Source organism: Arvicola amphibius, chromosome X (assembly GCF_903992535.2).
Source record: "Arvicola amphibius chromosome X, mArvAmp1.2, whole genome shotgun sequence".
Lineage (NCBI taxonomy): Eukaryota > Metazoa > Chordata > Mammalia > Rodentia > Cricetidae > Arvicola > Arvicola amphibius.
The window spans coordinates 96,941,202-96,964,955 of NC_052065.1; the positions used below are offsets into that span (position 1 = coordinate 96,941,202).

At 41.0% G+C, this 23,754-nt stretch overlaps 1 protein-coding gene across 1 annotated transcript in view; it reads right to left on the reverse strand.

The window, feature by feature from the left end:
* Positions 1 to 17,474, reverse strand: part of Trpc5 (transient receptor potential cation channel subfamily C member 5) — a 132,209-nt gene extending 114,735 nt beyond the window's left edge. The window contains exon 1 of the mRNA XM_038316885.1: positions 17,097 to 17,474. Coding sequence (XP_038172813.1) covers positions 17,097 to 17,474 — 378 coding nt within the window. The remainder of the gene's footprint in view (positions 1 to 17,096) is intronic.
* Positions 17,475 to 23,754: the final 6,280 nt, after the last annotated feature.

Consider the following 23,754-nt stretch of genomic DNA (forward strand, 5'->3'; position numbering starts at 1 on the left):
AACAGTTCTGAAAGCCTGCAGGTCTTACCTGTGTTTGACTTACTTGTCATTCTGAATCTGGGGCTTGTGGAGTAGCAGCTGGATTAAGCCATTTAAGATCTGGGGATTTGAATTGCAGATTTTTTTAAAAAAAATTCCAACTCTAGGTTGCTTTCTATCGCATCTAGGGGCTCATTCCTGGTGAGGTTCCTGTCCCTTCTTGTTAATCCTGTTTCTAAAAAAACGCACTTGAGGGCTTCTGTTCATGTTTCATTAACTTGTTTTATCTCCTCTCTCGTTTTTCCCTTTTCCCTACCAGCATTCCTATTTCTAAGTGCTCTAAATGCTGATTTTTATGCAGTAGGCTTACATTAAGCTTTTAACACTTGAGGTTGCACTTCCTTCTATAGAAATGCTTGTAGTTTTAATTTTCCCTAATGGATTTAGGCTTCATTCTTATTTACCACAAATCTTTAAAATCATTTCTGTTTATAAAGAATAGACTGCCACTGTTCTTATTAAGTCCTAATGATTCTGTAATTAAGAATACTACCAGCAAACAGACATTCCCTAGAATGCAAGAGGTTCTGTGTATAGGATTTTAGTGAACTCCCAAGAAGGTTTTTTATTTAATGTGGCTTTGCACTCTTGCTCCTATACTAAGTCAATTATGCCAGTCAGACCTCTTTATTGAGGGTTTATCAAATACATTTAGAGTAATGTGGAAGTCTTTTGAGATCATTTAGCATTATCTTTCAACTTTTCAATGGGAAGAGGTGAAGCTATAGTGAGGTTGATTAATTTGCTTCTTGCTCCCTAAGAATTGGAGGAGCAAACACGGAAACACCACCCCTGAGTTTGCTCATCATGGTCATGTGTCACAGCTGTTAAACACATTGCAAAATCGGTTTGAGGAGTCTTCAGAGATGACATGGTCTTATCTTATAGTGGATGATTAACCCTTTTTAATGACATTCCTACCTGTTTACCACTTTGCCTCTTACGATATATTCCTCAGTTTCTCCTCCATTGTGAGATTATCCTTTTGAACTTGTATGAACAAGCACACTTCATTTTTCCCATCAAATTCAACACCCTCAGACTCCACCCTCCACCATTATAAAACTCTTTTAAAGGAATGTTTTCTTAGCAGATATATTGATGCATGCCTGTAATCACAGTACTTAGAACACAGAAGCAGGCAGGAAGATTGCAGGTTCAAGACCAGCCTGGGTTAGCTAGAGAAACTCTGTGGAGGAGGAGAAGGAAAGGAGGAGAAAAGAAAAGGAAGTTTCTTTATGTAAAGCAAAGGACACGGTCAACAAGACAAAACAACAGCTTACAGAATGGGAAACGTTCTTCACCAACCCTACATCAGACAGAGGTCTGATCTCCAAATTATACAAAGAACTCAAGAAACTCGTCATCAAAAGAACAAATAATCCAATTAAAAAATGGAGTACAGACCTAAACAGAGAACTCTAAACAAAAGAATCTAAAATGGCTGAAAGACATTTAAAGAAATGCTCAACATCCTTAGTCATCAGAGAAATGCAAATCAAAACAACTCTGAGATTCCATCTTACACCTGTAAGAATGGCCAAGATCAAAAACACTGATGACAACTTACGCTGGAGATGTTGTGGGGAAAAGAGAACACTCCTGCATTTCTGGTGGGAATGCAAGCTGGTCCAACCCCTTTGGATGTCAGTGTGGCAATTTGTCAGAAAATTAGGAAACAATCTTCCTCAAGACCCAGTAATACCACTTTTGTATATATATCCAAAAGATGCTCAACCATGCCACAAGGACATGTGCTCAACTATGTTCATAGCAGCTTTGTTTGTCATAGCCAGAACCTGGTAACAACCTAAATGGCCCTTGACTGAATAATGGGTAGGGAAAATGGAGTACTACATAGCAGAAAAAAGTTAACATCTTGAATTTTTCAGGAAAATGGATGGAGCTAGAAAACATTATTTTGAGTGAGGTAACCCAGACTCAGAAAGACAATTATCACATGTACTTATTCATAAGTGGTTTTTAAACATAAAGCAAAGACAACCAGCCCACAAATCACAATCTCAGAGAACATAGACAACAATGAGGACCCTAAAAGAGACGTATATAGATCTAATGTACATGGGAAGTAGAAAAAAGACAACATCTCCTGAGTATTTTGGGAGCATGGGAACCTTGGGAGAGGGTTGAAGGGGAGGGGAGAGGCAGGGAGGGGAGCAGAGAAGAATGTAGAGCTCAATAAAAATCAATAAAATTTCAAAAAGGAAAAGGAAGTTTCTGATCACTACAACTATGTGGTCAGTGCTTAGAGATAATGTTATGGTTTCTGCCTTGTGCTGGGTGAGAAGTCAGGCTAATGAAGTGGAGAGGTAGAGGAAATGGTAGCTGTATCAAGAACTAGGTGCTATCGCATTACTTCATCAGTGTTGTATCCACCTTTATTAAGAAGCTCCCCAATGTTAATTCTAGAGTGCTTTGTAACCATGAATTTCTATAATAAAGTCAAGCCACTTAGTATAGTTCCCTAAGTAGTGATAAAGCTTTCCTATCCTGACATTCATTCCCTCTAGGCATTGTGGGGGGGGGGGGCTTCAAGCTTAGCTTCTCAGTCCATGGGCTGCAAAGCTCAAGTGTCTGTGAAAAACTATTTCAGCCAGGTTGAAAGGAAAGAACTTAGCACTGAGTGCTAGTTCAGGATTTTATCAGGCCATACACTTCTGCCTGATGTATTCTCTAATCTTGAAGATAAATGAATTGGCTAGAAATGACTCCAGCAGAGGAATCCTTGCATTCAGCATTGCTCCTGGGTTGTTTAAGTAAAACAGTAGTAGCAATAGCCAAATAACAATTTCCACTAAAGTTTAGCTTCACTCATTTTCTTCCAACTAAGTTCTGGGATCCAGAATTCACTTTCCCCTGATCAGACAAGCAATTACCCAGAGGGGCTTAGTATTTACACTAGAAACTGCATGCTTACCTTGTATCATTCCCTGGTTTACAAATAGAAATAATGACACTCTGACTTCAGTAAGATATTTAACGAGGAGAGAAATCATTCTTTATACAGGAAAGCCAGAAAGATAAAGACACCAAGGCAAAGCCAGGGCTCTCCACTAGGTACTCCCTTACTATATTCAGTGGAAGGAAGGCTACCTGGTTAGTAAACAATCTGAACTACGAATACTTCTGCATCATAAGTGAAGGACTCTAATTAAATGCCAGGGGAAGCTGAGTACAAACTTAATGGACTTGGCTTTTAAACGTTACAAATGTGTTTCCTTATTAGAGCACATGTTTTTAATAGTCTTCTGCCAAGACTTAACTGCTGTAGAATCAGTGATATTGTCACGTACATGCCCTTCTAATCATATGCTCCTAGATCCCTGTCATGGAATTAGAGATGTATTTTATGATGTTGATATCTTTTAGGGCACCATGGAGACCAAAATCTTGCTTTCAGTTTTTTTTTAGAGGAAGTATAAAAAATACTGTTTGTAAGGTTTGTATATATTTAGAGTGCCCCTCCAAAAACTGAAATAGAGAATATGGTTTAGTTTGTACCATGTTGGATTTGGAGCTGGAGGGACGGCTTAGTGGCTAAGAACACTCACTGCTCTTAGAGAATCTGGTCCTCTTATCAAAGAGCTACTTATGACTCACAACTGTCTTTAACTCCAGTCCCAGGGGTTCCGTCTCCCTCTCCTGGCCCCAATGGACAGTGCATGCCTGTAGTGTACATTCATCAGGAAAAACATCCATACACATAAAATAACATGTAAAAAAGATGTAGGATTTAGGTTAGATACAAGGAACATAACTCACAGTGGTGAGGAGGATGCCATAGGCTTCGTTCAGAATGGATTTAATAGTAGAATAATTTAATTTCAGTGTCCTGGATATAATAATCAATTCAGTCAGAAGTTTTGTGTTTCTTCGCTCTGCTATAGAAGTTGCACACTGAACCTTGACAGATAACTTTTTATTTGTTACTTTCACAATAAAATTAAGAGATGACCAAGACAATATTTCCAGGTCTAGCCTTCTACTACTATTTCTTCTCTATTCATTCAGAAATTATTTACGGAAAGCCTACCGTGTTCTGAAAACTACTGTAGGCACTGGGACTCCCAAATGAAAGCAACAAATAACGTTCCTTTAATAGAAGGTGACAGAGGCAGCACATGTATGTCTTTCAGGTGGTGATAATGCCGAGAAGAGTCCTGAAGAGTAGCATGATGGTAGGAAGAAAAGGGGGTGTCTGTCTCATAAATTGTTATTGGAATGCAAATCTAAAGGACAATGAAGAGCTAGCCTTGCAGCTACCTAGATGAGAATCACTTAACCAAACACACTTGAGCTACACAATTCTTGAAACAATTGAGTGTGGTGAGTGAGTGAGAAGCTCAATGGTAGAGGATCTTCCTAGCATGGAAGTAGCCCTGTTTTCCATTCCTAGAATTACAAATCAGCAGCAACAATAACAATAAAAACAACAAAAATGATTCATAAATGTCCTCTGGATATAGTTTATAGGTGGAGCATTTACCTATCATATATAAGGTTCTAGGTTCCATCTATAGCACCTAAACAAAACAAGAACCCAAGGAAGTGAGAATGGCTAGAGTCGCTTGAGCAAGAGAAAGAGCTAGCGAATGAAAGCAGACGATAACAGGTCAAATCATGCAGGGTTCCTTAAGACTGAAGAATTTTGGTTGGCTTTGAGCAGAATGACTGCTTTTTTAAATATTTGAATTGGTACTGGAAGGTACTCTGCATATTACCAGGGGAGTAAGATAAACACCAACCCAGCTACAAACCTGCAGTCTATAGTGGTGACCTGTCTGTATGATATGCTGGTGAAATTGTAACACAAAGGTTGTGAGAGTAACCAAGCAGTCTCTGCTTGGATTTAAGGCCCACTCCACAAGATGAAAACGATGCCTGGCACTACTTGGGTGGCTAAGAACCTGAGACTAGATAAGCCATGGGTCTAGGGGCAAAAACAAATACTATTATTCTGTTAAAGGATTATAGTAATAAAATGACTCCTAATAACATTCTGATAGATTAGTGTCTTGCTCAGTCATCATCAGAAAAACTTCTCTATGCAGTAAATGGAAACTAACACAAAAACTTGCAACTGGACAATGCATGGAGAATGAGATATTTTGGAACACTCAGTCCTAAATGGGATGTCTTCATTGAACCTGACCTGGGGCTCAAGAAGCTATGTGGAAAAGGAGGCAAATGGAAGAAGCAGGGGGGTTGGATGATGCTTAGGAAACTGTCTTCCACACCCAACAGGACTGATGCAGATATGAATTTGCAGAGATTGGACAGGTTGCACAGGGTCTGCACAAGTGGAAGCCAGGTGGGTCTTTAGCATTGAGAGGAGGCAGTGGACATGAACTCCCATCCCTAAGCAAGACGCTATCTCCAATTGACCATCTAATTGCAAGGGAAAAACTGTCTTTCTCCAATAGAGTCTCACTGAGTATATTTACCACACTTATGGGCAGTCCTCATGCGCAGCAGTACATAGCCAACATGAAGGGGAAGCTTAACGCATCTAATATAAAAAGAACTTAGACAAGTTAGAAAATATGACAACTCTAGTAGAAAAAGGGATAAAACGTATAATCAGATGTTCAAAGAAGAATAAAACAAATGGCTTATTATATTAAAATATGTTAAATCTTGCTTATAATAAAAATCAAATGTAGGGTTGGCGAGATGGTTCAGAGCCGAACAATCAATCACAGGACTGAAGTTATGATCCTAGCTCCCAAGTAAGAAGCTGAGCTTCTTACAAACACATGTCAGTTCTGAGGAATCCAATCACCTCTTTTGACCTTAAATTAAATCTTCAAAAAGTCAAATATGAAATTATAATAAGATAGTGGTTCTTTTTGACTGTCAGATTGGAAATGTAGTTTTTAATGCTTTTTTGATCCATGATGACAAAAATGTAAGAAGCAGTCAAGGCTTGGGACTGTTGATATTCAAATTAAACAGTGCATATGTTCTATGTCTCTATAATCCCATTACTAGGAATTTGCCTTATATATAATAATTTCACAGCTGTTCAGAGAGGTCTGTACAATGTCATCACAACATTGTTTAGAAAACAAAAATAATTTATCCAAACTTCACCTAACTGCTCACTTAATAAAATACCAGGCAAATGTGCATGACACAGTTGTGCAAGGCAATATTGGTTGAAATAATGCAGTACAGATAAACAGTCTTACAGAGAAAGCAAAAACGTGTTCTTCGAGGTAAACTTTATTGTAAAGCATTTGTTTGAAAAAAAAAGGCTCTCTGTGTTTCTGTTTAAATAAGTACTGACAATATCTAGAAGGGCCTGCATATGTTGTTCTTAATCATGACTTTTAGGGAGTTAGTTTTGGGAATCGGAAACAGGACATATTTTCCTTCTGATACTCATATATATTGCTAAACTTCGTATAGCTACCATATATTACTTTTATACCAAAACTCAAAAATAAGCAAAATATTATGTACACAAGGGTGCTAGTGTCACTGAAGCCTGATAGCTGAAAAGGTTTGCATCTTGCATCAAACAGTTAAAAAATCACGGTGTGCAAGGAGAACTTGAATAAATTAAATAAAAAAAAGTGACACATGTTCATTTTGCTTGAGCAGACAAAGCACACAGTGTTTGAGACTTTGACTGTTGGTCTAAGGTATTATGTGGTGTAGACATATTATCTGTCTGGTGGCCAAAGTATAAAGCCTATTTAATGATAAGGGCATTGGGGTGTCTCTGTTCATAATTTTTAAGCCAGAGTTCCACCCACAGTCCTAAGATGGACAGTGGAGCTAGGTGGTAGTATCTGTAAAACTGCCTTGGAAGAGCAGAAAGGAATTTAGAATTTGTACTCTCCAGCTTCAGAAAGTTCCAAGTCATCACTCCACTTTCCTTGTAGAGAAAGGGAAAGGGGGGAGAGAAGGAGAGGGGATCTTTCATTGGTACCAATTTCCTCTTCCTTACATTATACCATCATCTGACTCTCTTTGTTTTAGATGGCCCTTTCTGTATATTTACTTATACTAAAACAATATTCTTTTATTAGCTGAGAATGTCATACACTGTATTTTGATCTTTCTCTATCTCCCTACCCACCCAACTTCATACCCTTCCCTTTCTCCATCTCTCTTTCCTCTCTTTCTCTGTCTTCTTTTTAAAAACAAATAACAAAAGCCTCGACACCACTGAGTTCAGTTGCGTGGCCAACTACTCCTGAGTATGAGGCCTGCCCTGGGTTTTGGTCAACATGCCAGGTGTCACTCCCCTGAGGAAAACTGACTTGTCCTCACTCAGTAGCAATCTGATGCCAGTAGTTGTTCAACTAAGTGGAACCATGAGCCCATCTTCTCTCTTCCATGCTGTGGGGAGAGAGGATCTCATGTATCCCAGGCTGTTTCCAAATTCACTTTGACCTTCGATATTCGCTCCTCTGTCTCATGTGCAACCATATTCAGTGATATTTTCTTTTTTATTATTTGGTGCTTGTTGCCCGAGAATGCAAGTCTGATGATGAGTTCAATCTCCAGAACTCCATGAGGACTAAACCTCACTCCACAAAGTTGTATTATGTCAGTGAGCTCACAAGCCCTTTTCACTAATTAGCTGATGACAACAATCCTTGGAGATCAGTGTGAAGTACGAAACTGTCATTCACTGAAGGTCCTTCGAATCATGCTTTCTTCATTCTACTGAAAACTTCACAGAGCTGGCATATGCCTCAGACAGAGAACATTGTGTACATCGCACTAACTTAATCTTGTTTGAGTTTATCAGCAGGAACCAGAATACAAGGAACAAATAGTCAGAGAAATCTAGCTGGGAGGGTATGTTTGGAAGCCAGGAGATAAAAACAGGACACAGTCAGAATAGGGGAGGCAACAGGAAATGTTCTGAAGTGATAGAGTTGTTTATTATGCTTGTTTATTATGCTTATTACGCTTATGTCTAGATCCCAAGCCATACTCATTATATATATAAAGTTTTATGTATTAATTTTGTCTCATTTAAGTTGCTGAATGTGAAAAAATATAGTAATAGACACTGAACTGTGGGGTCAGAGAGAGGAGAGGGTTTTGGCTGGAGAAGACAATAGAAGAAAGGTAAGACTATTGGAGGAATTTCATTTCACGGAAATGAAAACAAATAATAAAATGAGCTGTTATTCAGATTAATAAAAAGATAAAAGTTCATTACTCTAACCCTGAGAAATTAAGGTAACACAATTAATTGGGATATTAATATTATCTGATGATTAATAATGACTACATGTGACAGAGTCTAGACTCATGATAGGAGACAACTCTTTAGTCATGTCTGTGAAGGAGTTTCTAGACAGGACTAATTGAGGTAGGAAAAGCCACCCTAAATGTGGACAGCATCATTACATTGCCAGAAACACTGGACTGAATTAAAAAGCACTTGAATTTATCTCTCTCTGCTGCTTGAGTTCAGGTGTAATATGATCAGCTGTGTTAAGCGCATGTTCCATGATTTCCCTGTTCTAATGGACTGTGCCCAACTGTGAAGCCAGCCTTCAGTTGCTTTTTCAGGTAGTTTGTCATAGCAAACTATTATTTCAAAAGTTTAATGTAATGATCATTTAGAAAATTCTTCTACCAGTGAGCTAGTGTGTGTGTTAGTGTGTGTGTGTGTGTGTGTGTGTGTGTGTGTGTGTGAGAGAGAGAGAGAGAGAGAGAGAGAGAGAGAGAGAGAGAGAGAGAGAGAAAGAGAGAGAGAGAATCCTTGAAGCTAGCATTATAGGTAGGCAGTTGTGAGTTACTTGATGTGGATGCTGGGAACCAATCTCAGGTCATATGCAAGAGCCGTAGTGCTCTTAACTGTGAGCCATCTTTCCAGAACCTCAGATTGAACGTTTAAACCACTATGTACAATGTGTACTTGATGTGCATGAATGTGTGCCCCCTTCCTGTGTGTAGTGTATTCAACTTGTTCATGGGTGTGCAGGTGTGCATGTGGGTGCATATGTTTGGCGATCAGAGGTTGACTTTCGGTGTCTTACTTGGTGGCTCTTCACCTTACTTTTTAAGACAGAGTCTCTTATTGAACCTAGAGTTCATTGATTTGGTGAGGCTGGCTGGACAGTTAGCTTTGGGGAGTCACTTGTCTCTTTGTCTCCACCCAGTGCTAGGTTACAGATGCATGCTCCTAAATCTAAACTTTTACATGGATGGGTGCTGGGAATCAGAGCTCAGGCCCTCGTCATGCATAGGAGACACTTTGCAGATTGAGCCATGTCTCAGTTTCACTTGAGAAAATGGGTGCCATTAACCCACAGATGACATTAGCAGGACTTAACTAGTCAGAGTAGGAGCACTACTAGCTGTTTTAGTGGGTGCTTATGTCATGCCAGGGACCATCCTAGTTAAATGCTTCCATACTTCATTCCACTCTTACTATAACTCTATGAAGTCCATTCCCTCATTGTTCTGAGTTACAGATAAAAAGACCGAGGTATAGAGACACTAAAGTGACTTGTCCAAGGAAACATATCTAGTAAGTGGCTGAATCCAAAGTATAGATGATCTATAAATAGAAGGGGATTTTTTAAACAATCTCTCCTTTACTTTCTGCTCTATCTCGCTGTGAGTTAAATTGATGGTCTAGGATCTTTAGGTCCTCTCCCTGTGTTCAAGTAACCTTTGTGCAGGTTCTCAGTGTCTGTCCTCCATACTGTAAAATCTCATCCCGAGGTCAAGATAGAAGCAGGGGGTGGGCACCAGCGTCCTGTTGCTGATTTCCTATAACCTCAACACAAACACTTATCAGTGTTGTTGAGATTTAATCTCTGTAGCTCATCTGTGAGACCAATTTTAATTTGGAGCCATCTGCCACAGACAAATGAGTAATTATGGCAAAGCCCAGAGGGGTGGGCCACAGGGAAAAGGTTGGCTTAGCCTCTTTCTGGAAGTCTGCAGTGATGCAAGTGACCAAGAAAGAAAATTCCTTGGGTGGACTGCTGGTACAATGACTGGAAGCTCTACTTATCCATTGAACAAACCTTTAAACTCTTGTCACATAGGAAGGGTGCCTTTGAGGTCATGCAGCTTCTTTGGTAACAGAAGGAAGATTGTCGCCATCTAGGCCAGATAGGGGGAGGTGATCTGTGAACCCTCCCACATACTGTAGTCACGGTGCCTTGTGACCAGGGCCATGGGCCATCTGTCTATTCACACCATATGACAAGCGCAAGCAAACTAAAGCAGTAGCTCAGAAAATGATCATCACTGACCTCAGTCTAACATTCAGAGTTTTTCCAAAGTCTTTCACATATTTCAACCTCAATTCTTCCACAAAACAGACCTCTGGGTTAGGTAGCAGGTAGCTGTTATTAGTGTTATTCCTGATGGAATTAAACTGGCTAGCATTGAACAGTGAGCTGAACTGTGCTTTCTGTCCTCTACACTGACGATATTCAAGTTGTCTTGACTCCTCAAAGGTCAAGGAAAAGCAAGACTGAGAGTGAATGAATGTAAGTTTTGGTTCCAACCTGCAGTTAGACAAAGGAAGCTCTGGTTGTTTCTAGTCTCAGTGGGATTTTATGAATGGCTCTACTGCTAGAAAACCGTGAAAGCCACTTATCTGAATCAGTATATCTCACAGAGTGAGAATTGTGCATCCCTAATGCTACGTTCAAATTATAGTAACCTTGAGTGTGACTTTATTTCGAAAATGGGTCTTTGTAGATGCATTTGTACACAATGATGAGATCATCCACTTAGGAAGAAGGCAATTGGTTTGAACACAGAGGAAAGGTAATGGAAGAGCACTTTGCATCTGTAGAGGTAGAGACTGGAGTGATACAAATATAAAAAGCAGGAGAGATTGTAGGCAACCCACACATCTATCAGACACTCCCCCAAGAAGCAATCAGCCTTACTATTAATTTCTTATTGCCCTTTTCCTTGTGAAACAACTCATTTATTTTGTTTTAAGCCATCCAGTTTATGATAATTTTTAATGTTAACCATAGAAAATAAATACAGAGAGCCATATAGACATCTTATCTAGATACTTGTGGAGACAAGATTGTTAAGGTGTTGGATTCAGGCCAAAATCCTGAGGTTCTAACACTGTAGGCATGTACCGTGGCTCAGGAACCTGGCTTTTGACAAGTTTCCCATAATCACAACAAATGATTCAGAGTTAGCTTTTTACATTCACACTAATACCAGCCTCTTCTCTGAACTGTAGCTGAATCTGCCTTCCCTGTTGACAAGGCTCCTTTAAGAGGTCCCAAAGCCAGTGGCCAGAAGGCAGTAAGCAGTCTATGTAAGAAATAGGCTGGCGTCAGATGTTTAGTTGTCCCTAAATTTTGTATTCTGTGACTAATTCTAAGAGTGCTCATCTGCAAAATAAAAGGAAAAAGAAAAAGAAATCACAAAGCTCCCAAATTGTCAAATTTTACTCCCAAAGAAATAGTTTGTGGTAGGTTAACAAAGTTGGAAAAAGGGTCAGAATCTGGAGCAACACACACACACACACACACACACACACACACACACACACACACACACACACGTACCCCCACTACATCTTTTGGGTGTGGATAGTCTACAAAAAAAGATACCACAATTTTTATTTTAAGATTTGGTTCCTATTAAAAATTCAGGTCTCTGTATGAGTACTGATACTAGAAGCCAACAACAGCCATTTGTGCTGGGCCTTTGATCTTTATTGTAAAGTAGTTTCAATATGGCTGAGTAGGAGGAGGAATGTAGGAAGTTGAGGCCTACCAGGTCCAGAGGAGCCAACCTGGAGTCTGCCTGATGCTGTGAGAGGTCCGCTTGCCTAGCCAATGAGGCCTTAACTTCGTACAGCGGAGCATAAGGGGGAATGGGGTAAAGGAGTTACAGAGGGAATTTTGCTGCCAGCCTGGAACTTAAGACCTTGTCTACTAATGCGGAAGATGGCCCTGCTTTATTTTCCCAGTATTGATGGAAGTCTGATGTAGGTGTGTCTTCTATCTATCTGATGATTTCATTGGTTAATTAATAAAGAAACTGCTTGGCCTGATAGGTCAGAACATAGGTGGGTGGAGTAGACAGAACAGGATGCTGGGAATGAGGCAGATGCCTTGGGCAGTCGCCATGACTCTCCTCTCTGGGTCAGTTGACATGGAGCCAGCCTCCAGGTCAGACATGCTGAAACTTTCCTGGTAAGCCACCACCTCGTGGTGCTACACACATTACTAAATATGGGTTAAAGCAAGATGTGAGAATTAGCTAATAAGAGGCTGAAACTAATAGGCCAGGCAGTGTTTAAATTAATACAGTTTGTGTGTTGTTATTTTGGATGTAAAGCTAACCATGCCGGAGCCGGGCGGGATGAAAAGCAGGCCTACCCGCAGCTCCTCACTACAGAAGTCAGCTGTGCCTTATTTTCCAGCGCGATGAAGGGCAGCTGGCGGTGGTGCTCTGTGCTACAAGTTTGCTATTGCTGTTCAGATTGCGTGTGGAGAGGGTGCCTTCCTGCAAATGGTCTGCCCCGCTGAACTCAAGGGCCTTTAGGAGGCCTGCTTTGCTCACATTTCCCATTGCTTCCAGGTAAACCAATCTTGTTTTTGTCACGAAGAAAGATAGGGTTCTCTAACACTGTGGCAGCCTGGTAGAGTTACTCATATATGACCTATCATAGTGACTCTCGGAATAACGGAAGACAATGAAATAGTAGAGGTTCATTGTTGGGCCTGGGGCAGAGAGGACAAAGCTACTGAGGAGACTTGCAGATGGAGTTGAGGGCTCTGTACGGTTTAACCTACAGTGTTTATTTATGAGAATGATGTATTGACCAAGGAGGGATTATTATGGCGGTGCATGACAAAAGGTCCTAACAAAACTGCGGCTGCACGAGTCGCCTGCCCTAGGTTTCAGATGTCTCATTTTGTCACCGTGAGCAGTTTGCTTCTATGAGCTAAGTTTTGTTTCTGACAAGGAGAGGTCACCACGTGCAAGTTAGTATAAGGTGACATGGTGCCTTCCTTCCTGACTGTAAGATCCCCAGCATTTACTAGATCAGAGGAAAAGATGAGAGAAATGAGACCCACCAAACATGGACGCAGTCTACACTCACTACCCATCTAGGAAATTGTCCTGTGCTCTCCTCTTCCTCTAGACAGTTATGTGACTAAATGTGATTGATTACAAAACCCCCAAAAGTCCCGTTTCAAAGAAAGTCTTGTGATTTTTCTGGATGATACCTTTAACTCCTTCATGTCCCTCAGCAAATGTTTACATATCACCCGTTATCTTGTGTGCACTGGTTCAGTACGGAGACAGGAAGCATGCGTGGTGGCTTGAAAGAAAACGACCCCCAAAGGGAGTGGCACTATTTAGGAGCTGTGGCCTTGTTCGAAGAAGTGTGCCATTGTGGGGGTGGGCTTTGAGGTCTCCTTTGTTCAAGTTACATCCACTGATGCAGTTCACTTCCTGTTGGCTGTGGGTCAAGATGTAGTACTCTTAGCTCCTTCTCCAGCATCGTGTCTGCCTGCATGCCGCCATGATGACAATGAACTAAGCCTCTAGAACGTATGCCACCCCAATTAAATGTTTTCCTTTATAAGAGTTGTAATCATGGTGTCTCTTCACAGCAAAAGAAACCTTAACTAAGACAGCATGGAAAGAAGTGGGCATTAGACTGATAGTGCACAGTAAGAGAACTAGATGTTCCTACAAATGAGGGCACCCACTAGTACAAGGTGGCATGAGATTGTTTTCAATTAAAGGAAACAGCCAGTGTGGTACAGGAACTTAGAGGTTCGTAGCTGAGAAGGCCTTCAGAAGCCTCCCAGGTGCTTAGCTAGGACAATGGAATACAAAACAAATCAGTTTTGATGACCTTGGTAAAATGGACTGAGTAGGAAATACACTGAACTTCTTTTCTAAATTTCTTAGGCCTGTTGTTACTAGGGAGTTCATCTGTCTTCTATTCTTGGACCCATCTCATATTCTCTGTGCTAGGATCCTAAGATTTCCAGAGAAGCAATGAGGCCAAGTATAGGGCTTTTAAAACTCCCTTTTACCCATGAATTTTTTCCAACGCAGGTGTACAGGTATATAATATAGGTATACATATATTAAATATTTGCTGATACTAATGAATAAATTTAGTCTAAAACAATTATTAGGCCTACTTTATTAAAGATGAGACCAAATTTGCATACTAATTAGATGAATGTCCTTGCTTATATTTATATAAATATTTAAATCTTTACTGAATATTTGATGCTGCAGAATATAGATCATTTTTGATGATTTTGAGAGTTGAACAATATTTTAATTTTATAACCACCAGCACTGAGAATGCCGCTATCTATAACTATATAGTATGCAATGGCAGAATTATGTTTAGGACTATTTAAGAAACTTAGATATTCTGTGCTGATCCCAAGCTAAAATTCACTAACAGATTTTTTTAATGAAATAGCTCAGTGAACAGCTTTTAAAATCAAACATTTTTAACAATCTAATCCCAAGATATACTAATTTAATGTTTAACATGCTGAGGGATTAGGAGAAAAATATTACTGAGTCTTTGTTTTCCATAATTATACCATTATGCTTCTATAATACCATAACCCTTGCTATGTAAAATAAAACACTGCAGCTCACATCAGTCAAAGGTCTCCAGTCTGGGCTGAGAAGTGTCACTGGATATAGTGCTACCGTGTGCAATGTAAAGGGTGCATATTGTATGTTCAGATCCAAGGCTGCAATGAGGTTGTGTGGCAGATACATCATGAATGAGCATTTCCAGAAACCCCTGACATTTCACGGAATGTGCTGAGTCTGAGTCAGTTTTTACTGTTGTGCATTCAGACGCCTTTTAATGCTGCCAATTTTTAAAAGACTTATCATTTTTAATTATGTGTGTTTGTGTGTCTATATGGCTGTGCACATGAGTGCAGGTACCTGTGGAGACCAAAATAAGGGGCGTAGAATAATATCCTGGAACTGAGTTACAAGTGGTTACAATACATTCCACTTAGGTGCTGGGAACTGAACTCAGGTCCTCTGCTAGAGCAATGCATGTTCTTTTCTTTTCTTTCTTTCTTTTTCTTTTGTTTTGTTTTTTTGAGATAGGGTTTCTCTGTAGCTTTGGAGCCTGTACTGGGACTCCCTCTGTAGACCAGGCTGACTTTAAACTCTGCCTCCCAATTGCTGGGATTAAAGGCATGCAATACATGTTCTTAATGAGCCATCTCTCCAGCCTTTGTTGCCAAACTTTTAGCAACAGCCTGATTTAGTTGTGTGATCAGAGCCTAGCAAATAAAAAGATTTAGGAGGTATTAACTCCAATAGTTAGTGGGATCTTAAACAATTGACTTAATAATCTTGTTTCTCACTGCCGAACAGGGATGATGATGATGATGATAATAATAATAGTAATAAATAATAATAATAATAATATTCAGTTTATAGAGTTCCCTAGAGGATTAAATGAATAAGTCAGGTTAAGATGCTAAGCTCAGTGCTGGTTACATATTACTCATTCATTAAATAAACATTTATCAGGCATTTTTCTCTGGTAGTGTGATATAACAAGGAACAAGAAAGATGAAATCCTTCCTTTCTTGGGGTTATTATAAATGCTGATGGAGATGGGGATGTAGGCATTTTAGTCAAGGAACTATAAATCTGTCCGTTCCATATTCTTCCTCCATTTTCTACTCTGAAAATCCCAGTGCTTTGCAAGTTGTCACTTTATTTTCATTGTTCTTTTTCTAAATGAGCTGGTATTAAAAGCTATTGGATTTCCTTCCAAACCAGCTTTGCTCATATCTCCTAATGCTAGAGGATGACAGATTATCTTGGTCATGTTCATCAAGGTGCTTGCTTGTCTCCTTTTATATTTGACCAGTTCCCTTTCCATTTTTTTTAAAATCATGCCTATAATGCAAGCAAGGAGGCCCTCGTCAGAGGTTTGTCAGATAAGCTACCTTATCCTGGACATTTAGCCTCCAAAAATGGTTAGCAAAACAAACCTCTGCTTTGTAAAGTACATCACCTCGAACATTTCCTCCTAACAATGGAGGACAAACTAATAAGAAGACATTGTAGGATTAAAGGCATGGACAGGAATAGTAAGATATTTTCCTAATTCAGAAAGGATAAACCAGTCAGACTCTTCAGGATGGCAGTAAGAATAATAAAAAAGTTTCATGTTAGTGTAGGACAGTGATTCTCAAATCTGAGCATCCATCAGAATCCCCTTGAGGGCCTGTTAAGGCACAGCTTGTTGGGCAACATCCCAGAGCTTATGATTTTGTACCCTTGTAGTGGGGCTCTAAGGCTTTGCAGTTTTCCTCAGTTCTCAGGAAATGCTGCTGCTGCCAGTCTACGGGCTGCACTTGAAGAACCCCTTATCTAGGAGAGCGATGACAGAGCAATATTAGTGGAAACTGGCTTAGAGAGGAAAGAAAGACGGAGGGAGAAACCATGAAGCTTAGGGATTGAATGTGAGGGCAAAATTTGACGGAGAAATCAAAGATGACTATACAAAAATACCAACTTTTGGTGACTTAGAGATTATGAGATTCATGGAAGCAAACTTGCAAACGCCCGTGAGCAGAACTCAGTCACATAGTGTGTACTAGGAAAACAAGTGAGGTTTCTCTTCATGTGTGCACTATGGCACTCAAGGCTAAAGTCGTCTTGCCTTTTCTGTGGAAGAGCAGCCTTTCAAGGAGAAAGCACAGGTCTAGGTTTGCTCTCTTTTCTAGAATGTGACTTTTGAGTAAGGGAAGGAAATGAAGATAAAATGGGAGGGTAAAGAAAGTGGAAAGAGTTTACATATTCTAGACAGAGGAGCATGCCTTCGTACTGTCAAGTGTTGAATATGTATAAGTAACTAAGACCAAAAGACACAGCAAAGGAGTAAACTGGCTGGGACCGCCCAGGGAAGCTCCCGAGACAACTGATAACAGTTTCTAAGACAAGCCCTCTCAATTCCAGACTGCCAAACCTTTCCTCTGGACTCTGATGCCCTGATATTCTGGCTGGTGCCAACCTAGCGTGAATTCGCTTACCTGCTTCTCTCTACCGCGCTTTCTGTAGCTAAGCAGAAGCTCCACAGCGCCCACCACTTCCTTGCGGATGGCATAGAGCAATGCATCGCCCACATACACGCTATGGTTCAGCAGTAGCTCCATGATCTCCAAGTTCTCGTTCTCTATGGCAATGAGCAGGGCGTTCCTGCCCAAAGGATCCACACAGTTGATGTTGACATTGTAGTAGATCTCAGCCTCCTGCAGCGCTTGCTTCACGGTGCCGTAGTCCCCCCTCTCCACGGCACTAAGGAAGGCCTTCTCCTCAGCAGAGAGCTCCGTCTCAGCCCGCACAATTTGCAGGGGAATGCGGTCTCTGTACGGTGAGTAATTGACCCTCTTGTAGTACAGCTGGGCCATGGCTCACATCAACTTAGAAAGCTAAGTGTGGAGAGAGAGAGAGAGAGAGAGAGAGAGAGAGAGAGAGAGAGAGAGAGAGAGAGAGAGAGAGAGAGAGAGAGAGAGAGAGAGAGAGAGAGGAGAGAGAGAGAGAGGAGAGATGGTTTTAGTTACCTGAAGGTTTCAAATGGCACTCATCAATCCCTTTTTAATGGGATTTCCAAATTTCAAAGCATTTCAATGACATCAATGTTTCAGTGTTGCTGAAGAGCAGAGCAGCAGAAACCCAGGCTTTGGTCAAAAAGACTTGGGCTCCAACAGTAATTTAACGCTCACCAGCTCCGTGATCTTGGATAAGTTACCCTCTACTGCATTTGTTCCCACTATTATCCATACTAATGTTATTAATATTTATCATCTAGCGCTTACCAAGTCTCATGCTAGAGAACAGCGGCTACCCTGAAAAGCTACTCTGATAGTTTAAGGAGTTATGGATTACCAAACCGCCTAAAATAGAGCACAAAGTCCACTGTCCTTTCCTTCCTTTCCACTGTCGAAAATATCTCCGGAAATACTTAATACTTGGGATCAGTGGTGCTAAGTTGCTGTTCGCATAGGGCCAGTTGCTTTTGATCTCTGGGGTCTGTGGATCTTTTCGTAATCGAATTTTCAAGATTACACTTGCCACTGTTCCAGAGGCACATTTCAGACTGACATGCCGTTGTAGGAGCGGGGAATATAGTTCAGTTGGTAGAATGCTTGGCTAGCATCCACAGAACCCTAGGTTCGATTCCTCACTCCACATGAGCTGGATGGGTGCATAGCTACAATCCCAAAACTCAGAAGGTGGTGAAAAGAGAATCAGAAGTCCAGGGTCATCCTTGGCTTCACAGTGAGCTCAAGGTTGGCCTAGGATACATGAGACCATGTCATTCATATATATATATATATATATATATATATATATATATATATATGTATATATATACCAGACACACATACACACATGGTTTAGTGTTAAGTGCAGCCCTGCTCCTTGATGATGGTCATTGGAAAAGTATTGACCTCCACAGGACAAAGCCATCTGCAAAAGATAAGCCTGGACTAGCTCCCCAAAGCCACCCCTGATTTCTTTCTGCCACCACGCCAAACTCTGAAGCTAACAGACTGGAGAATCAATTTGACTTAATTCTGAGAAATGAATGGTCTGCTTTGTCTGTGCCAGATCTAAGGTCAGATCACACTTAATAGAACTGATGGTGAGGTGAAAACTAAATAGGTTTGTACTGAGCTCCGGCAATGTGGTTAAATTTGCTCTGAGAGACCAAGAAAAGAAAGGCACCTGTGCCTGTAATCACACGGAATGAATCACAGGGTAGAGCGCTTGCTTTGCAATTTACAGATCAAATTCACTCACATTCCTCACTGACTGCTTGTCCTGGCCCTGTGAGGTGGGAATGATGGTACTCCCCAGGGGCAGAAAATGAGATTAGATCTATTAGCTGATTGGCTGTTCTGTCTCCACGGTCTCTAAGCCCCTTGGGAGTTAAGATGGCCTTATTTTAGTACTTTTCATTAAGGAACCATTTCAGTAGTGGAAGGAGACGGAAATGTGATAAAGAGCCCCTTGTCTCATCTCCTGGCTGTAAGAGAAGGCGTGGAACTTCCACAAACATTTACCTCACTCTTTCAGTTAATTACATCCCTGCTTTGGCAGAGTGAGAAGCATATATTAGATCAAGTAGCATTTGCAATTCATATCCTTGTGATCTTCTGGGAAGTTAGCATCTGAAGATGACTGTTGGCTGCCTTTTGCCATGAACAGGCCCAAATGACGAATTCTTTCTTTGTCCAGATCTCAGAAGAGCAGGTGCTGTTTGGCTCTCTAGAGAGACTCTGCTAAGTCTTTCACTAGTGTGCTGGTTTTGTCAACTTGACACAGACTGCAGTCACCTGGAGAGGGAGGGACCCTCAAACAAGGACTGGTCTCCATCATAATCGAGGACTGACCCCCATCACATTAGCTTGATTGTAAATTAATATAAGAAGGTTTGGTTCATTGTGGGTGATGACATCTTTAGGGAGCTGGGCCCAGGCAACATAAGAAAAGTAGCTTAAGCCGGGTGGTGGTGGCGTACACCTTTAATCCCAGCCCTCAGGAGGCAGAGGCAGACAGATCTTTGTGAATTCCAGGTCAGTCTGGTCTATAGAGTGAATTCCATGACAGCCAGGGTGATACAAAGAAATACTGTCTAGAAAACAGAAAGATAAAATTAAAGAAAGAAAGAAAGAATGGAAGGAAGGAGGAAAGAAAGAAAGGAAGAAAGGCAGGAAGAAAGAAAGGAAGGAAGGAAGAAAAAGAAAGGTAGCTGAGGAAGCTGTGGAGAGCAAGCCAGTAACCAGCTGCTTCTATGGTTCCTCCTTCTGTACTTGTTTGAGTTCCCGCCCTGACTGATGGACAGTAATGGGCAAGTGAAAGATGAATACATCTTTTCTCCTCCAAGTTCTTTTTAGTCATGGTGTTTTTCGCAGCAACAGAAAGAAAAGCAGAATAGCTACTTTCAAAGAACTTAGCAGAGTCTAAAGGAAATTGGTACCCGGAGAAAGCACTTGCCACTGAACAGCATATGACTTTGATAACACTGACTTTAGACCGCCTCTCTGCATCTTTGTTGGCATCAGAAAGTGGGAGGGGAGAAGAGGGTGAGCTCCTGAAGACAGACACAGGAGCTCCCAGGCTTCTGTCACAATAACTTACTTGATCGAAGCACTTCCAGTGTGTCCAGTATCTGCTAATCTCTGTGGTGGGGGTAAGATGGCAGAATAGACCCTGCCTGCACCATTTTCACTTGCACTGCTAAGACATGGAGTTTCTGATCAGCCTGACTCCACTATTTTCCCCTCCACTTCCAGTCTACCCCTAATTTATTCCATGAAGCACAAATCTGATTTCGTTTTGCTAATCTTTCATGATTTCTTGATTCTCTCTCTCTCTCTCTCTCTCTCTCTCTCTCTCTCTCTCTCTCTCTCTCTCTCTGTCTCTCTCTCTCTGTCTCTCTGTCTCTCTCTCTCTCTGTGTGTGTGTGTGTACACGTGTGCATATGGAGGACCAAGATTAATATCAGGTGTCTCACTCTGTGACCATCCACCTATCTTGAGACAGGGTATCTCACTGAAGCTTGAACTCATGAATTTGATTAGACTTTCCCATCAGCAAATTCTAGAGGTCCTCTTTTCTTCGCCTCCTAAGTGCTAGGATTATACACGTGCACGCTTATGCTCAGTTTTTTTATGTGGGTATCTGGAGATGTAAAATCAGGTCCCCATGCTTGGATGGCAAGCATTTACTTACTGAGCATCTCAGCCCCTCCAGCTAGTCTTCTAATGGAATTAACACCTTTTATAAGGTCTGCAGAGTCTTGGCTCTTGTTTACTTTTCTGACCTCTTCTTAAACTACTCATCCTAGCCACAAATGTTTAGCCCCATGATGACTCTTTTGATTCTTCTGTGATGCCAAGATTTTTCCAACTCAGAGACCTTTGATTCCAAATTAAATCATTTTTTTACCATCTCCTTCCATCTTTTAGTTCCTACAAATATATTACCCCTGGAGCGGCCCTCTCACGGTTCTCTAAAGTAGCCCTACATATCCTCTCTATGGCCCTGTCTTCTCCCTCTTTAATGCTTACCAAAATTTCTACTTATTTGTCTTATCAGTTCATTGTTATTTCTAAATAGCCTTAAAGCTCAAGTGCAAGAATTGTACCAGGTCCTGGTTTTCTGGTGCCCACTCCAGACTGGCACAACCTGGATACTAGATTGACGCTCGATGAATAAATGAGCCAACCTTCCACACTATTTCATTATCTCTTTTCATCCCTTCTCGAGTTCTAGCCACATGGAACCACGTTCTGAACTTGTTCTTTTCTGACAAGTTCTTTGCATCTGGGCATCACCTCATTCTCTCCACTTAGCCAACTTCCCATATTTCAATACCTCCTCAATCATAAATTCTCTTCTCTGCGAAAGTTTTACCCAGTGCCTGCAGGAATTCAACCAGTTTTCCCATTCTCTACTGGTAGGTCAATCACATTTCTTCAGTGATGCCAACTACACATTTGTCTTTCTATGATTAGGGTAGCAGGACTTAGATCTCTGTATTCCCAGCACTCACATGGGTTTAGAAGACGGCAGGTAGTAGTTTAAATAGGCATTTAAGGAACAAAACCAATTGGAAGTTAGCAGACTTAAGTACTAAGTAGATGGCACTAATTTGATGCTTTGTGATCTCAGCAAGGACTGGAGGCCTTGACAAAGGGTTCATGGAGCAAATCTTGTCCTAATTTTGGGGAGGATAAATTAAATATAAAATGTGAGGGCCATTCTGCTCCAGAGAGGGAAGACTATCAGTGATGAGATCGATCATGGCTTGGCTGAGAGATTGTTGGGGAGAGCAGGGAAGGCTATTTTTCAAGCTACAGCAAAATACAAGTATTAGAGGTGTAATTCATAACCTCAGTTTTCCCAGCTGAGAAGTGACCTTAAAGATTTTCGACTCTTAAGAAGCCACGATAGACAAAAAGACTGGATGAGCATTTCAGGGAGCTTTATGACCATCTTACCAAGGTACCGCTGTGGGAGAAACAGAAGATACGTGTATCCCAAGCAAAAGTGAAATTGTAGGGGAAGAAAAAAACGCATTCAGTTCTCTATTATGTGCCAGGCATTATGTCGGAAGTTTGGGCAATAAAGATATAAAAATAATTATTATAGTTTTGAATAGTTAATGTTTCCTGGGCACTGTGCCAGGTGCTGGTACTGCACCATCACTACAACCGCTTCTAATAGTAATGAACGCAGCAAGCAGTGCCATTCATTACATTCTTACTATGTGCCAGATGCTAGGGACGTGGATTAAAATCATAAAGGAAGATGACACCAAACTCATGATAATTTGAGGCTTGAAGCAAGCGTAATTGGGTGATATATAGTAAAACCATAGTGTAGCTTTTCATGTTGTCTCTTACATTTGAACTAATCTGCTGTGTTTTGTTTGCAGTAAGCTGCGGTAGGAGAGTCCTCATAGAATCCTTAAGTTGAAAAGCTCACCTCCAGAGTTTAGTTTGAGATTACAATATTACAGAGTGATTCTTTTGTATTAAGTTACTAAATCTCCAAAACAGCCACTGGAAGCAATAAAGAATCACATGGCTAAAAATCTCATAATAGCTTTACATGCATTCTACCATTAGAAATGTTATTATCTTGTAAATAAAAGTTTATCTGACTAGAAGGACAGGAAAGATGTGAAAAAGGGAAAAGGGAGAGGCCTTGTGTCTGACCTTGGGAATCTCTTCTTTATGAGCATATAATTTTTAAATTTAATTAATTGATTTGTTTTAACCTGACCAAAGTTTTCCCTTCATCCTCTCCTCCCATTCCCTCTCCCCTTCCCTCTCTGCTCCCCTCAATCCACTCCTTCTCCATTTCTGTTCAGAAAGGGCCAGGCCTCCCATGGGTATTAACAAAGCATGGCATATCAAGTCACGGTAAGACTAAGCACTGTCCCCACCCCCCAGCTTGGGCAAGGTAATTCAGTATGAGGAATAGGCTCCCAAGAGCCAGTCAAAATCCTAGGGACAGGCCATGTTCCCATTGTTAGGAGTCTCACGAATAGACCCAACTGTTACATATGTGTGTAGAGGGCCTAGGTCAGTCCCATGCAGGCTGCCTGGTTGGCGGGTCAGACTCTGTGAGCTCCTATTAGCCCAGGTTAGTTAATTCTGTGGGTTTTCTTGTGATGTTCTTGACCTTTGGCACCTACAATCCTTCCTCCCCATCTCCAGCAAGATTCCTTGAGCTCTGCCTAATGTTTCGCTGTGGGTCTCTCCATCTGTTCTTGGGAACCTCTTCTAAGTAGCCACACTTAGGTCTACACTATGTGCTGGAAAGGAAACAAAAGCTGCTTTCCTGTGTTACCTGTTGATATACGGGCCCATGCAGATGCTTAATGACTTGCTACACTCTTTGAACTCTTCTAGATCCTACCATTGGAGCCACCTGACCCTCATAACCTTTTCCTCACTTCAGGTGGACACCAATCTCCTCTCCATATGCTTGCTACTAGTTTCTCTTCACCCAATATTAAGGAATTAAGGAACTGATGATGGGAGTGCCTGGGGTCTCTTAAGGAACTCTTATCGGGAAGATTCCTTCCTCTTGCTCTTTACTTTTAAACTTGCTGGATTGCCCCTCATTAAACTTAAGGCAAGTATTTGAGGTCTGTTCTTAAATAAAGAA